Genomic DNA, 15,376 nt, shown 5'->3' on the forward strand with positions numbered 1-15,376 from the left:
CCGCCCCCGGGAACTGCTGACCCCCTTTTTCCTCCGGTTCTGCCCTGTAGGCACCCCGACAAAAACAAGGACCCGGGAGCAGAAGACAAATTCATCCAGATTAGCAAGGCCTACGAGGTAACACGCTCTTCTTGCTAAACTCGTGCTGTCGTTAAAAATTAAGTGACCTTATTTTTCCATACGTGGCTTTGTGCTTTTTCTGCGTACGTCTACACGGGAAAGGTGCTCGCCCCTGTGGAGGCGGACACTGCTGACCAGAAGAGTTTCCTCTGCTTTCTCGACAGAGAGCCGCTGGATGACACCAGCGTGGCCTCTGTTGCAAATATTTTGCTGCGGGTCCGCCCTGTTCTCGCTAAAAAGCCTCAAACGAGGGAGGAGTGGGTATTCGCCGAGCCCCGCACAGCTGGGTGGCCATCTTGTCCGCGTCGCATGTACACACATAAGCATTTTGGGGATGATGTAAGCGATGTTAATCACCGCAGAGCTTTAATCGTTTCAAATTATTCTTTGCATAAGTAGTTATTTGCACATCACTCCTGCGTGGCTCTCGAAATTGGCTGCCCCAGTTTGCGGCGGCTGACTCGATACGTCCACGGCACGCGAGCTGAGCCCACGGAAACAAAGCAAATCCTCATCTCCCAGCCGAAAAATGCAGTTTTTCTGCGGGGCTTCTGGCTGCTCGGTAGAACTTTTGGCGCTTTCTGACGCGCTGAGAAAACCCTCCATGTTCAAGCAGACACCAGCAAAAGCCGCTCCAGAAAAGAGCGTTTACGCTCAGACGGCGTGACGTTCTGGCTCAGGGAGCAATTGGTGTCAGAAATGGGCACGGCGGTCTTGCTTTACAGGCTCCTTTTCTTTGGGCTTTGGCTTTTTTTACCCTTATTTACCACAGCGAGCCTGGAGGTGATACGATAGTTCCCTCTTCCAGAACATTTATCCCTCCGACGCGCAGCAAAGGCTGCACGTTCCCTCGTAGCCCGTCCTTATGCAGCTGCAGTTATTTACTAAGGGATTATTGTCAGGGCAGTTCCCCCTCACGGTTTCAGGCGACTGTTGTTCTACCATCTACTTCCCAGATTCTCTCCAACGAGGAAAAGAGGGCGAACTTTGATCGCTACGGAGATGCCGGGGAAAGCCAGGGCTACTCTCAGCACCAGCATCGCCAGTTCCACCACTTCCATGAAGGCTTCTATTTTGACGAGTCCTTCTTCCATTTCCCCTTTAATTCGGAGAGGCGCGACACCTCCGACGAGAAGTATTTGCTCCATTTTTCCCACTATGTCAATGAAATCGTGCCAGATAGTTTCAAGAAACCTTACCTCATTAAAATCACCTCGGACTGGTGTTTCAGCTGCATCCACATCGAGCCCGTGTGGAAGGAAGTCGCTCAGGAATTGGAGGCGCTGGGTAAGGATGAGGCCGTTTAGGCTGGGCGCGCGTCCCTCGCCCAGCGAGGCTGCGGCGATTGCCTTCAGCTTTGGAGGACTGAGTTTAACCTGTAGATTTCCTCGGGGATTTATCCTAATGCTTTCCTGAATGTTACTAACGTCGTAATCGATGAGGCTACATGTTAGAAATGAGGAAAAAACTAGTCCCGTAGATCGCAAGAGCCAGATGCCTTTTCTCCTGGCCATAGGGCTAGTGGCTTAGTCCAACGCTGATGATAATAAATGATGGCGTGGCCGAGGGCCGATCGCACCACCACGACTTCAGGCCACCAGCATGAGGGCTGTGTTGCTCTTCATCCTGCGCTTGGATGGCTTTGATAAGCAGAGATCCCTGCAGAGCATGTCCTCGACTTCAGGGCCGCTACCACACAGTGAAGTTTTGAGACTTACTGAACACATTTGGATGCCAAGGAGGTATTTTGTACTTGCCCCTCCAGCCCCAGCTTCCGTGTTTTCCCTGCAGATGTTGTCTGCCCGCGCTTCCAGAAAAACAAACTCTACAGACAGCAGGAGACAAAGCCATTGTAGTTCCCGCTTACTAAGCTTCTTCTCCTCGAGGTTTTAGCGTAGCACACGAAACACCAGTGGACAGAAGAAAAGAGGACAGTGTGTTCTCTCTCTCCCCCTAGATAAAGCTATGAGTTTTAAATACAGTCTTCAAGGATTGCAAGAGGAGGGGAGTACAGAGTTATGAGGGACAGTCCCATGTATAACTCCCGAGCAGGGTGCTGGACAAGGGAACAGGTCTTCAACCTCAATTTTCTACTAGGCGTTTTGGGTTGCTGGTGATCTTTCACGTGAACCCGCTCTCCTTTTTTCAGGAGTGGGAATCGGAGTCGTTCACGCTGGGTACGAAAGGCGCCTCGCCCATCACCTAGGTGCGCACAGCACACCGTCCATACTGGGGCTCATCAACGGGAAGATAACCTTCTTCCACAACGCCGTCATTCGAGAAAACCTGCGGCAGTTCGTGGAGGACCTCCTGCCGGGGAATCTCGTAGAAAAGGTATGCTCTAGTAAGACTGTCACGTGCTGCTTCTCACGGCTGTCTGGATATTCATCTCTCCTTAGCTGTTTCGGTGGCTAATCTGTTTAATTCAGCCCCCGAGCTGATCTGTGTCACGAACACGGGAAGATCCGACTGAGGCTGGTGAAGCCAGGCGTTTTGAGAGCTGTAATTACAGCTACAAAGCCCGGAGCTGTCGGAAGCGATCGCGCAACGCGGCTCCGTAACGCTTCTCCTTGCGAAGGGGCTGATCCCGCTACTACGCGGTTACGCCAGCGACTTTGTGTGCCAGTTGTAATACCCTATGGCTGCCAGAGCTGTACGAAAGCTACCCCTAGGTTAGGAATCTGTGATCGTGCCCTGCCTGCCTGCTGGATTTCGCTTCCCTTCTCCTTTCTCGGGGTTTCATCCAGCAAATTAAGGACCACTCACTAACTTGTAGGCATTGTCTGCTAAAACTCACCCACGCAGAGACCCCTTGTTTGTTTCATCCAGTTTTGATCCAGACCTTTGAAAACGGAGCCAGCAGTGCAAGCCCTTTCAACGTTATAGGTAAAACCTCCTAGTAGATAAAAAAATGCCTGCATTTTGGCCTTGCTCGGTTATTTTTGGCAGAGTACTAAAGCACGCACCTCCCCTTTCAGTGCGATGTGGCCGAGTCAGCCCCCACAGCGCTCTCACCTGCCCGTCCTCTGCCTGGAGCCTTGTTCACCTGACCTCATTTTCCCTTGGGGTCTTCAGCGAGGGCCGCCCTTCCCAGTGGACTGTTGACCTCCTGTCCTCTGGGTATAGAATCACAGAATAGTTTGGGTTGGAAGGGACCTCTAAAGGTCATCTAGTCCAACCCCCCTGCTGTGGGCAGGGACAGCTTCAACTTGATCAGGTTGCTCAGAGCCCCGTCCAACCTGACCTTGAACGTTTCCAGGGATGGGGCATCCACCACCTCTCTGGGCAACCTGTGCCAGTGCTTCACCACCCTCAGCGTAAAAAACTTCTTCCTTATCTCTGGTCTAAACCTACCCCCCTTTAGTTTAAAGCCATTCCCCCTTGTCCTGCCGCAACAGGCCCTGCTAAAAAGTTTGCCGCCATCTTTTTTATAAGCCCCCTTTAAGTACTGATCAGCTGCAATAAGGTCTCCCCGAAGCCTTCTCTTCTCCAGGCTGAACAACCCCAGCTCTCTCAGTATTTGAGTTCTCAGCCCAAAAGCAGGGTCAGCTGTCCCCTTCTGCAGCTAAAGCAGCCATTTCCCCTCCCGCAGCCAGGAGTTCCTCAAAAACGGAGCTAGCGGTCAGCTCTCCTCTCCCTGCAGGCCCCTAAAGGAGCTGTGATCTCCCTTTTATCTCCTTCCTCTAGGTCAAAGAGGTACCACAGCTGAAACAGAGCAGGTTTGATGGAGCTCACTGGTGCCTGTTAACCCTTGGCTTCCCTCTATATATAAAGTGTATGACCCCAATGAACAGTTGTGAGACTGAAAGTGGCTTCAGCATTGACTGGAAGCAGCATTGTCAGCGGATGCGGTTAACTAAGAGGGTTGGTGGGGGTCGAGACTGATGGTTTCAGTTAATTCCTTCCATCAAAAAAGCACAGATGAGGCATACCTGTTGGAAAGCCAAACCCGCGGTCTGCTTTCTGTAACACCTGGACAGCTTTTCCAGGCTCGGTTCTCATTCAGACACCTAATCATACAGCATTGCACGTGTCTCACGGCTCTGAGGTTAAACTAATGTGCTGATTCTATTTAAAGATTACAGATAAAAACTACATCCCCTTTCTCTCCAACTGGAAGAAGGAAAACAAGCCCCACGTCCTTCTATTTGATCATATGCCAGCTGTGCCATTATTATACAAGGTAATAGGATTTCTATCACAGCATTGTTGACTTGCTAATAAATCCAGCTGTTCCAAAAGAAAATGCGATATTGCTGTGAGCAGAGGTGGATCGACACCTCTAAATACTATTGACCGGTTCTAAGAGAACGAGTTGACTTGTGTCGGTTGAAAATGGCGCGGCCAGATGACCGACTTCATTAGGAGATTGCTTCTCTGTCTTGCCACGGACGTACCCTTAGTGAATGCGAAGGTGCGGGTGGGTTTCGGAGGTAGCGGCAACAGAGGCATGTAACTAACCTTTATGGGTAACGAGAGAATTTTGCAGCACATCTAATTTGGGTTACTGGAAAGCCCGTTTCCTAAGAAACCCCTGCTACCATGCCAAACGTCAGGTTGTAAAATAAAGCTGTGGATCCATTGAGGCTCCCTGTACGATGACTAAGAGAACGCAAACTGCCGTTCAGTAAGGGAGAGGAAGGGCTTTTACCTCTCGCAGCGCGTGCCCAATGACATTTAAACGGCAGGAGGTATTCTCGAAGCAAAGTCACCACAGACACTTGGGGGAGAAAATGTTGTTTGCTCTCTAATGTAAACACGCGCCGGCGCTTTCTTCCCGTCCAGCTGACTGCCTTTGCATACCGAGATTACTTGTCCTTTGGTTATGTGTACGTCGGACTCCGAGGCACTGAGGAGTTGTCCAGTCAGTACAACATCAACGTCTACACTCCCACCATGATGATCTTCAAGGAGCACATCGACAGGCCCGCTGATGTTGTGCAGGTATTGCTCAGAGCCCTCTCCGAGAGCTTACGTGAAATGGACGCTGAGGTTTTCTGACCGAGCTTGCAATGAGAGGTTGGTCGGTGGCACATTCCGGAGTAAAGAGCATGCGTTCTCAGCAGAAACTCAGGCTTCAGCAGAGGCAGAGACCGACCGTTAGGAGGGAGGAAGCTCGGTAGGCTTCAGCTGTGGCATCTGACCTTTTGAGGAGGATGGCTGCAGGTAGCTTCTCAGTCTCAGGGCCTCAAAACGTCTCGGGTGATTTCAGCGAGGACCGTGATGGCTGGCAGCCTTCCACAGGCTTCAGACGAGAAGGTCGCAACAGCTTTACTCTCCTCATCCTGCTCAGTACTGACCTCTGCTTTCTTTGTCCTCGCCAGGCACGAGATATGAAGAAGCAGCTCATCGACGACTTCCTTTCCCAGAATAAGTTCCTCATGGCAGCCAGACTCACCAACCAGAGGCTGTTCCAGGAGCTGTGTCCCGTGAAGAAGTCTCACCGTCAGCGAAAGTAAGGCTCCGCGGAGGACACGTCCCCCCGTTTTGTTCCCCGAGGCTCTGGGGCTGCTCCTAAAGCCACCTTGTGTTTGATTCTGAGGGAGAAGGGAAACAACTGCATTGGATCGTGCTGGGTGTCCCCATTGTTTGATGGGTTTCTGGCTCTTCAAGATCATTGTGGATAGGGGAAAGGGGATGGTCGTTTCCTCTCGCGTCCAGAATGGCTCTTAGTCCTCCATCTCGTTGTGTTGCCTAGGCACTGTGTGGTCTTACTTACCGGAGAAGGCGATAAGTTTGCCGAGGCTTATGAGGCATTTTTGACTTTTGCTGTGGCGAACACAAAAGACACGCTGAAGTTTGTGCACATCTATAATGATCGGCAGCCGGAATTTGCTGACACCTTGCTGATGGACGAGGAGAAGTATCGGGGAAAATCAGTGGTGAGGGTTTCCTTCCCCCCCCATCTCCTTTCTTTTCATCTGTCATTCTAATTCACATCACTTTATGTAGGATGCTATACCTTGATCCAACACCTAATTCTGGGCAGCGATTTGAAGCATAACACCTGCCTAGTAAAAAGTACCTTCCTTTCTGACATCTGCCATGTTATTGGCTCATCCAGGTGGTCATTTTGGAGAGACGCAATAACGCAGGGAAGATCGCCTATAAAACCTTGGAGGAGGCCTGGCAAGGCAGCAAAGAGGACAACTTCATCCTCCTGGATCTCCTGGACCAGCTGAGGACAGACCCCGGCCTTCTCTCTTCAGAGACTGTCCTGGCAGACTTGAATGATGAACTCGCTCCCGTAAGTGCACGGCCCTTCCAGCTGCCTAACAACTGTGTTACCTTTTTGGACAGTCCCGTTGTGGTCACTCAGGGGCATTAGTTATATTTTAAAATACCAAGGCAAGACTCTTAAAGGTTTTCTCGCTCATGGAAGGAAGCTCGAGGCAACTTCTACCCTTCTGATTTTCTCCCCCATCCCACTGGGGGGGAGTGAGCGAGCGGCTATGTGGTGCTTAGTTGCCGGCTGGGGTTAAACCACAACACCCCCAAAGTCGATTCGGTCCAGGGTTCTGTTTAAGGGGTGGGAGTCCTGTCGGGGTCCTGGATAGCGGTTTTGTCATTTGCTTTTTTCTCTTTAAACAGATGTTCCTTATCCGATGGCTCTACTCCATGCTGGATTACATCTCGGACTGCTGGGACAGTTTGTTTCATAGTAACTGGTACGGATTGGGTGTTAACGAGTCTCAATAGGGATTGGGATTGCTGTTATCTTGTTCAGATGCGTAGTAGAACCAGGGTCTTATTAACAGGAATTGAGAACATATCAAAACACATAGGTGCCTGTATTCTCTGGAGATTTATGTGGAGAGCGCTGACGCCACGGCGATGTTACCTTCTGCCTCAAGTACTGGGTACTTTGGCCTTGAGGCTGAGCGTGGACGTTACGCTCCTGGAAGCACGCATCCGTTATTGTTTTTCACCGCTTCCCTGTCACCTTATTTTAAAATGGATCCATTTTTGTTCTCCTCCTTTTGGGTAGGAGCAGGACAGTGCTCAAAATCTTGATCGTCCTTAAGACCCCAGGAAATGAGCTGAGTTTCTGGGGAAACTGCATGGTATTACTTGAGGTAGACGGGAACTGAAATTCGAGCAGAAACTGCGCAACTCACGGACCTGACTGCTGTTTGCAAATCTTCCCCTCAGGCGAGAAATGATGCCGCTGCTGTCCCTGCTCTTCTCTGTGCTCTTCATTCTCTTTGGCACCGTTATTGTTCAGGCTTTCAGGTGAGTGCACGCCAAAACGTCCTAGGGGATCTTACGGTCCAGCCAACAGCACCTGAATCCAGTCTGGTGCCTTGAACACACACAAGATAATCTTCCTTTGCAGTGATTCGAGTGATACAAGGGACTCTCCTCCCTCTGAGAAAGAAGAAACTGCCGCAAAGACCGAGAAGAACGACGCGAGCTTCAGCAAAGAGAGTAACAGGTTCCCTCTCTAATTGCTCCAGAAACATTTTCTGCTGAAGCATTGCTGGGGGAGCACTGCGCAGAGAGAGCGCGCAGAGAGCGCGAGGAGGACAGCAGAGAAGTGCCAGAGTTGCGCGGACATAGCAGAGTCATTGCACGGGGCAGTGCGGGCACAGCGAGGCGAGTAGGAGTGGTGGTTAGCCAGGACCCGGGCCAGCAAGGACAGGGCTGCACAAACTTAATTATTAAGCGATTCCCACTGAGTTTTACCCAGACAGCATCCTCGGGGGAAAGGTCAAGGTCTGACCGACTTGTTGAAAAAGATCCAAGTCTGGCCATTGCACCGATTAAACTGGCTTTAGCTACACGGCACGGTGTAAGGAGGCAGGGAACAAGTTCGCGGTTTCTCGGTCCTCAGTCGCTCCCGGTCCTTCGTTCTCCTTTCACTCGATCACTGTTTTGTTGCAGCAGGATTCCCAAAAAGGGCTTCGTCGAGGTGACTGAGCTAACGGACATCAACTATAACAGCAACTTGGTACGCCTGAGGCCGGGTCACATGAACGTGGTCTTGATCCTGTCCAACTCGACCAAAACCATCCTCCTCCAGAAGTTTGCCCTGGAAGTCTACACGTTCACAGGGTAGGCTGGGGCCCTCTCCCGGGTTTCTCTTACTGCTTTAACAACTTGTGTAATGCTGCTCTGATGACAAGTTAGGCGCGGTGTTGGCTCGATTGCCAGGAGGGAACGCTTCTGGCAAGCGAAGCAGCCTCCACGCTCGTTAGCGGCAACGAGCCGCCAAAAACTGAGCTGCCTTTCCTGGCCGCACTCGGCGAAGGTGGCCAGATAGGTCTGGCGCTGCTGCTGCTCTGGCTGTACCCACATTTCAGCAAATGGAGAGCACGACAGTGCTGCACGCTAGGTAACTGTCACCTGTGCTGGACTAGGTTACAAAAGGAGCCGTGGCGACACAGCTCTGCGCCTGCCCTTGTTTACAGACGCTTACCTGTCCGGTAGGAATCCGGCCTGACTCGGGAGACGTGCTAATCCTGCTTCTCCTCTGCTCTTCCCACAGGAGCAGCTCTCTTCATTTCTCCTTCCTCAGCCTGGACAAGCACCGAGAATGGCTGGAGTACCTGTTAGAGTTTGCGCAGGATGCGGCCCCCATCCCAAACCAGTACGACAAGCATTTCCTTGAGCGCGACTACACGGGCTACGTCCTGGCTCTGAACGGCCACAAGAAATACTTCTGCCTCTTTAAGCCTCACAGATCGGGGGATGAGGGGGGAACCCTGGGATCGTGTGAGGATTACGATTCCTCGCTACACACAGAAGCCAGAGGGAAATCCTCCTGCAGCCCGGGCTCTAGATCCATTAAAAACAAATTACACAAATTGTCCTTTTGGATGGAACGCCTCCTAGAGGGTTCCTTACAGAGGTTCTATATCCCCTCGTGGCCCGCACTAGACTGAGGGATTTTAAAGAGATTCTAACGGACAAACTTTTTATGAAGATGACAAGGGACAGCTCTTTCCAGGAACACACAAACAAGCGCGACGAATGGACCTTAGGTTTTAGATGAACTCTCCTAGGGCCGGCGACTAGAAAATATCTCCCCGCGTCTGGCGCCCGGGAGCGCAGCCAAGCGCACCAAAATTCCCTCCACCGACTCCTTCGTGCGTTCAGATGCCGTACTACCGAAAAGCCAAGAAGTTCGTTTTTCCCTTCTGTCCTGCCGCATCTGCTTCCCGAGTCGCCCCCGTTCCACCTCTCGTTTTACCTCGGTTGAAGAAAAACCCGTGACTTCTCTGCCACGGTGACTCGGTCCGGACCCAACGCGGCCGGTGATGCAGGTCGGGTCGTGGTTCTCTCTCCCCTTCCCCGTGTGCTTAGCCCATGGTGCATGGCGTAACAGTGGCGAGACCCTGCAGACCCTCCCAGGCCCTGCCCTTCCGAAAGGCCTCCCACCAGGCAGTCGTACTTTATCGGCTTTCCCCGTGGTAAGTGATCTGGAGTATGGTCGGGAGCATCTCCCTCGTAGCAAACCTGTAGCTGGGACTCACCTGTGGTGCGGGCTAGTAGGCGATCTGCATGTTTCATGCTCCTCGTGTCATAGTTCCACGTGCAGCTTCACCGGCTAAACCGGCGAGGGAAGGGGTTTTGCACGGCCCTAAATACTGTAAAGGTGTTGAGCCATTTAAATGTCACATTGATTTTTCAGATGCCTTTCTGCTTCTGTCGATTTTAGACGATGTATCCTAGAGCCATAACTAACTGTGTCCTCAGATTGTAGGCGTGAGCTGCTATGAGCCAGTAGATGTGTAAAAGAAACTCTACCTAGCTGCTAGGGAGTCGGTCCGGGCTCCTTTCAAACGCCCTTACATCTGTAGTACAAACCAACCTTTCTTTGTATCAAGGAACCTAATTCTTCGAGGATTGTATTCCTGAAATGTTGCCCCAGAAGTGCTGTATCATCAGACCGTCGCTTAGGTGTGAAACTCCTTTTTGTTTAGGCGTGGGTTTAAGACGCTTGGTTTCGGCCTCCCGCCTGTTTCCTTCTTGCCACGAACCTTTGTTTCTCAACATGCAGGCTGCTGCCTTGGTTTTTTTGTTTGTTTGCGTTGTTTTTTGGGGGTTTTTTTGCCTTTTTGAACTCACAGGTCCGTGTGAAGCTAGAACAGTCGTGAAGTGCAGGGTTTGGTTTATGCTTTGCTCTAGCAGTGCTCCAACAGCCACTTTCAACACCGCGGGGGGAACGGGTGGCCCTTTGTAAGGCGGAGGGAAGGCGAGCAGCAGACTCGCGGCTGCTTTCCACTCCTCAAGCGATAAAGCCAAGCAGCAGCGTTTCTCTTCGCGGCCGGGACTGAAATCCTGTGGGGCTTGTTCTTCTATTTCACTGCTCCAGGGCAGACACTGTCGCCCGGGCTGGTACTTGCTGCGCCTCCTCCCGCTGCTCTGCGCAGGACCTGAGCCCCCGTGGTACCAAGTCGCTGTTAGGCTACAGCATTGCCAAAGCACGGGGATCTGAGCAGGGTGGCCTTTGCCACAGGGCTCTGAACCTGATGGCAGAGCACGTGGTCGAGCACCTGGGGTTAATTAAAAGCTCACTCGGTTGCCACCTTAGTTACCATCTTAGCAGAGCAGCCAGTTAGCAGGAATAACTATGCCAATCTCTGAGCTAGCTGCCGATCCCATGCGAAATCCGGGAATGCTCAAGCCATTTTACTGCCTACGTGACCTGGTTGCTCACAAACCCTTGGCTTGCTGCATTCCTCCCCGCCCTGGGAGCAGACTGGCGTGCTTCGACCACCACAGGTATCTCAAACACCGTGTATAACGTACTTCCAAATAAAGGCTACGATGCTACCAACTGACCCTATGTGAGGTTACTTAATTCTAGCTCAGCGGACTCTGAGCTTGTGCTGCTGCGTGAATGAGGCACTAGAGTAGAGGGAAGGAAGGAAGGCGAGGTCTTCTCCCTGCCAAAGAGCTCCAAGGTGCGCAGGTACCGCTGAAATAGAGCGGGAGGGGGAACAAAACGCTGGCCTGACGCTGCTAGACTTTATTTTCGTTCGGCTGGAGCAATTGGCGTAGCACTCTTGTGTTGTTCCCACAGCTTGCCGTGCAGGACGTGGCTAGAATAAGGTTGTAGCCCAGTGGAAGGCTCCGCATAACTTTTTAAATGTTTGCAAAAGGAAAAAAGGATACTCCCTGGGCCTCTGCTCTCTCTTCCGCTACTCAGAAACCAGGAGAAAACCCTTGACACATTAAAAGAAGTGCCTAGTTGTGCTACAGCGAGGGAATTCAGCCCTGCCCCAAGCAAGAAAATAAGGCCCTGTGGCCTTCAAAATACAGTTCATGTGCTGCACACCTGCTGGAATCCTTTTTTTGATTCTCTTTTTAGCACTGGTAACCTCTCCTTTTAGACTGAGTTTTGTTTAAGGAGTGCTTGCAGCAGTCCACCCCTGCCGGCTGCGGCTGGACGGGGGGCACAGCTCCTGTTTAGCTGTAACTCTGCTCTTCGCTGCTTTTGACCAGGTCAGACTAACTTGGCTTGTGTCGCTGTTTTACGGAAAAACTTCTTTCGCGGGCTGAAGCAAACGCCAAGCTGTTCTAACCCCCTCGTTTAGTTAGCGTTAGCGTCCACCGCGGAGCGCTGGGTGCTCGCTTTCTTGTAGAAGAGCGTGGTCGGAGGCTGCTTACGCCTGAGGTCTGTTCTCCCTCTCCCAGCAGCCGCGAGCCGTCACCCCCCGATAGTTTTCTAACCTGCCGCCTCCAGCGGCGCTCGACCCGTATCGTAACGCATCGTCAGCGAAACACACTTGCGATTCTGTTACGCACGTGGCGGTTTGTAATCCAAAGATTGAGGAAATTCAGTCCTAATGCACTGTTCTAGTGAAATCCGAGCAATCACATGCAGCTCGGAAGCTGAAGCAAAGGGATACAGGCCCCCAGTCTAAAGGTTGTACGAAAACTCCCTGTACCGAGATGGGCGGTGGGCAGCAGCCGTCCGTGGCTGCCTGCCTCCGCTCTGCCGTTCACCGAAAGCCTGCCAGGAACTAGTACACTAACGCAGCCTGAGAAGTAGGACTGAAAACTAGGTACATATTTTGCACTTTTGATACTGGGAGGGACGGGGAATTAACTTATTTGGCAAACTTGTCTTTTTTATTTTTGGGTTTTTTTTGTATTTGTGAACAGGCACTGATGTCATTTTGTTTTAAGACGATTACAGATTCGCAACCAAAATAAACTATTTTAATGTGTGATGAGGTGGCTCTGTGTTTCCATGTACAAGCTGACCATACCTCCGCGTCCGCTCAGAAATCGCAGGGGCGATTAAACCGCTCCTGCCATAGGGGATGCCTCGTTACCCCCAGCAGGAAATTCAGTCAGATACTCCCCTACTCTCAGAACGAGCCCCAGGCCACCTTCAGCTGCCCTCCCTTCCTCTACGCTCATTGTCCTGCTGCTGCATCCTAATGGGAGAAACCTCTTACCAGCGACAGTTTTGCCGTGAGCCCCTGTGAGCCCGGTGAGTAATTCCAGCTGTGAAAGCAGAGGCGAAGTGCCATTAGCCTCATCTTTTCCTTTCCCAGGCAAACTCAAAAGCTACAGACACCGGGAAATGGGCTGTTCAAACCCATTTGCTACCAAGTTTATCAGCTTGAAATTACCTTTTCTAGTGGTAAATGGCATTTATTCCTTACTGCAAAGCCCGCGTTGGCTGCAACCGGTCGAAGGGAACAGGACACGGAAAGCTTCGGCTGAGGTCGGAAGGGGGGCAGGCGGGAGCTGCCCTCACGTTGTCTTCACTCCGGGAAGAACGCAGAGCATCTCGAACAGCAGGTTTGCCCCCAGGAGGGCTGTGTTACCTGCGGAAAGACAAAAAGGGGGAAAAAACCCAAGCCGTGAATGCCCAACCGCTTTGACCCCCGGCGGTCAGCCGCCTCTGCCAGGCACACGTCTTCCTCTCAACCGCCTTTGGACTCACCAGAGACATCGTACATCGGTGCAACTTCTACAAGGTCACACCCCACTACGTTCAGTCCTTTGCAGCCACGAATAATCTCCAAAGCCTAGGGAAAAAAAAAAACAGATTTGCGATCAAGAAACACATCTGACCTCGCAGACTGGTCGGGGCTCTGCTTTCCCCACATGCAGCTAAGGAAACCCAACCTATACAGACCACGTCACAGCAGTTCAACAGTTCCTTTCCTCATTGCCACTATGAAATGCTCCCTGACCTCCCCAACCCTTTGCTTTGCTGCGCTGGAGGCACGACCTCCTTTAATGGGAGCAAAAAAGTCCCCTTCCCACTGGGAAACGAAGCCGCGTCCCCCCTTACCTGCGCAGGCGTGAGCCCGGCTATCTCCGGCGTCCCGGTGCCCGGGGCGTACGCGGGGTCTAGTCCGTCGATATCGAAACTGATGTACACCGGCTTGTCCCCCATCTGCTTCCTCCCCTCCCCCATCAGCGACTTCCTCCAGCAGTCTTCAGCCGGGACCACACGGAAACCCTGCAGGCGCACAGACACGCAGGCGCCCGCTCAGGGAAAGGCAGCCAAAGCGGAGAATCTCCTGCCCCGCCGGGGATTTCTGCCGGGATAAATCCTCATCCCAGGGCCAAGCTGCAGCGGGCAGCACCCTCCGCTCACCCCCACTTTCTTATTCTCCGCTCAGCTAACGGCTCGGTGCGCCGGGAGCACTTGTCCTGCTGGCCAAGCTGCTGGCATGGGACAAGATGCAGCAGAGAGACATTTCTTTTCCTCCTGAAGCTAAAGGAATAGTAATGACATGGGAATATTAATGGCAGGGAAAGAAAGCAGCGCTCGGCACATGCCTGTGGCTGAGCTTACCTGGTCCCGGCAGTACTTGTAAGGATCGGGGTCATAGGAGGAGCCTCGGATGCCGATCTGGACCACGCGGCTGCAGTCCAGCAGCCCTTCCTCCACGCAGCGCCGGAACGGGGTCCCGTGGTAGATCTTCTCCCCCAGGGCTCTGTCTCCGGTGTCGGTGTGAGCATCCACGTGCACCAGTCCGATGGGACCGTGCCTAGTCGAGACAGGGCGGCCACGTTAGTCCCCATCCCATGCACGATGCCCCTTCCTGCACCGTGGATGGCAAACCAGGAGCCTTCCCAAGGCTCCTTCCCAGGTCCTTATTGTACATCTCCAGGCCAGAAACTTACTTTTCTGCCACGGCCTGCAGGATGGGGTACGTTATGGTGTGATCTCCACCTGCAACAGGACAGGGAAGAGGGTGTAACACACTGCAAGAGATACCCAGCGATCGTTACGTTTGTTCCCAGGTGATTTTTGCCCTCCTTGCATTTATCCTGCACTTGTTTATACACCCCGAAGGAAAACTTGAAGCTCCCGGGTGCAGGTCGCTTCCTCTCTCCTCTTCCCTCCTCGAGAGGGCCAGAGGTGCACAACTGCTGGCAGGGGCAGCCCGTAGAGTGGGACCCTTGACCAGGCTTATAAATAGGTGCTCGATTCACTTCTGAGGACGCTGTAAGTGATGATTTGCCCCTCATTACGCTATACACGTGCTTCATTTAGCGACGCCAAGCTGCGACGGCTGGAAACTTGAACACGCGCCCAAATCACGCCTTGTGCAAAGCAGCACGCTGCCGGGCGCTCGCTCAAGCTTGAAGCTTTCCAGAGGGACACAAACTGCTCTTGCTTTGGGTCCTGCTCAACAGGACACAAAAAGCACATCGCCGATTGTATTTACGGTCGAGCTTCAGGCCGTGCTTGCTGGGGAGCACTGAAACAGCCTCTTGGCTGACCCATCCTCCTCATTTTTGACACAACGCAGGAGGCAGCATTGGTGCCTGTAAATTTACCCATGATAGAGCACAATCCCCCGTGCAGGGGACAGATTCATCGCTCGCCTTCTACCGTGTTCAGACTGAATGAGGGAGGAGGAGAAGCAGCTTGGCTGAGCAGGGACGCGGTGGCAGGGCAGGGAGACGTGGGGTCCTTACCCAAGGTGAGGGGCACGCAGCCGGAGGCCACTATCTTCTGGTAGGACTCTCGGACGAGGCGGCAGCTGTCGGGCAGGTTGTAGAGGTTCACGTTCACGTCCCCGATGTCAGCCACCTGCAGGGAGTCGAAAGGCGCTGCCCCGGTGCTGCCGTTGTACCTCCTCACCATCGCCGACTCGGCCCGGATCTGGCGCGGACCGAACCTGGGGAGAGAGCACGGCCAGGGAAAGCTGCTGGGCAGTTCCCGATGCCAGCACCGCGCATCCAACACTCTTCTCGCGGGAGGAGAGCCCTGCCGGCCGGCCGGAGCGAAGCACTGGCTTCCCAGACACCGCGGCTAGCCCTTACCTGG

The 15,376-nt window shown here is 52.8% G+C and overlaps 2 protein-coding genes across 2 annotated transcripts in view; one reads left to right on the forward strand and one right to left on the reverse strand.

Annotated features, from left to right (window-relative positions):
- Nucleotides 1-45: 45 nt before the first annotated feature.
- Nucleotides 46-10,898, forward strand: DNAJC16 (DnaJ (Hsp40) homolog, subfamily C, member 16; the record flags this gene model as incomplete). The annotated part of the gene is made up of 13 exons (XM_009325303.1): nt 46-117; nt 1,077-1,407; nt 2,270-2,454; nt 4,199-4,303; nt 4,906-5,064; nt 5,445-5,575; nt 5,819-6,002; nt 6,185-6,367; nt 6,712-6,788; nt 7,273-7,353; nt 7,457-7,555; nt 8,005-8,175; nt 8,609-10,898. Coding segments are annotated over 13 exons (2,175 nt in total), but the record flags the coding sequence as incomplete, so codon positions are not given.
- A 1,936-nt stretch (nt 10,899-12,834) lies between these two features.
- The window catches only part of AGMAT (agmatine ureohydrolase (agmatinase)), a 5,584-nt gene continuing 3,042 nt past the window's right edge, over nt 12,835-15,376 (reverse strand). The window contains exons 3-8 of the mRNA XM_009325304.1: nt 15,025-15,227; nt 14,224-14,272; nt 13,892-14,087; nt 13,382-13,552; nt 13,028-13,112; nt 12,835-12,908 (exon numbers count right to left, since the gene is read on the reverse strand). Of these exons, the coding sequence (XP_009323579.1) occupies nt 12,835-12,908; nt 13,028-13,112; nt 13,382-13,552; nt 13,892-14,087; nt 14,224-14,272; nt 15,025-15,227 (778 nt within the window). The remainder of the gene's footprint in view (nt 12,909-13,027; nt 13,113-13,381; nt 13,553-13,891; nt 14,088-14,223; nt 14,273-15,024; nt 15,228-15,376) is intronic.

Source organism: Pygoscelis adeliae, unplaced genomic scaffold (genome assembly GCF_000699105.1).
Source record: "Pygoscelis adeliae isolate BGI_AS28 unplaced genomic scaffold, ASM69910v1 Scaffold36, whole genome shotgun sequence".
In the NCBI taxonomy this organism is placed as follows: Eukaryota; Metazoa; Chordata; class Aves; order Sphenisciformes; family Spheniscidae; genus Pygoscelis; species Pygoscelis adeliae.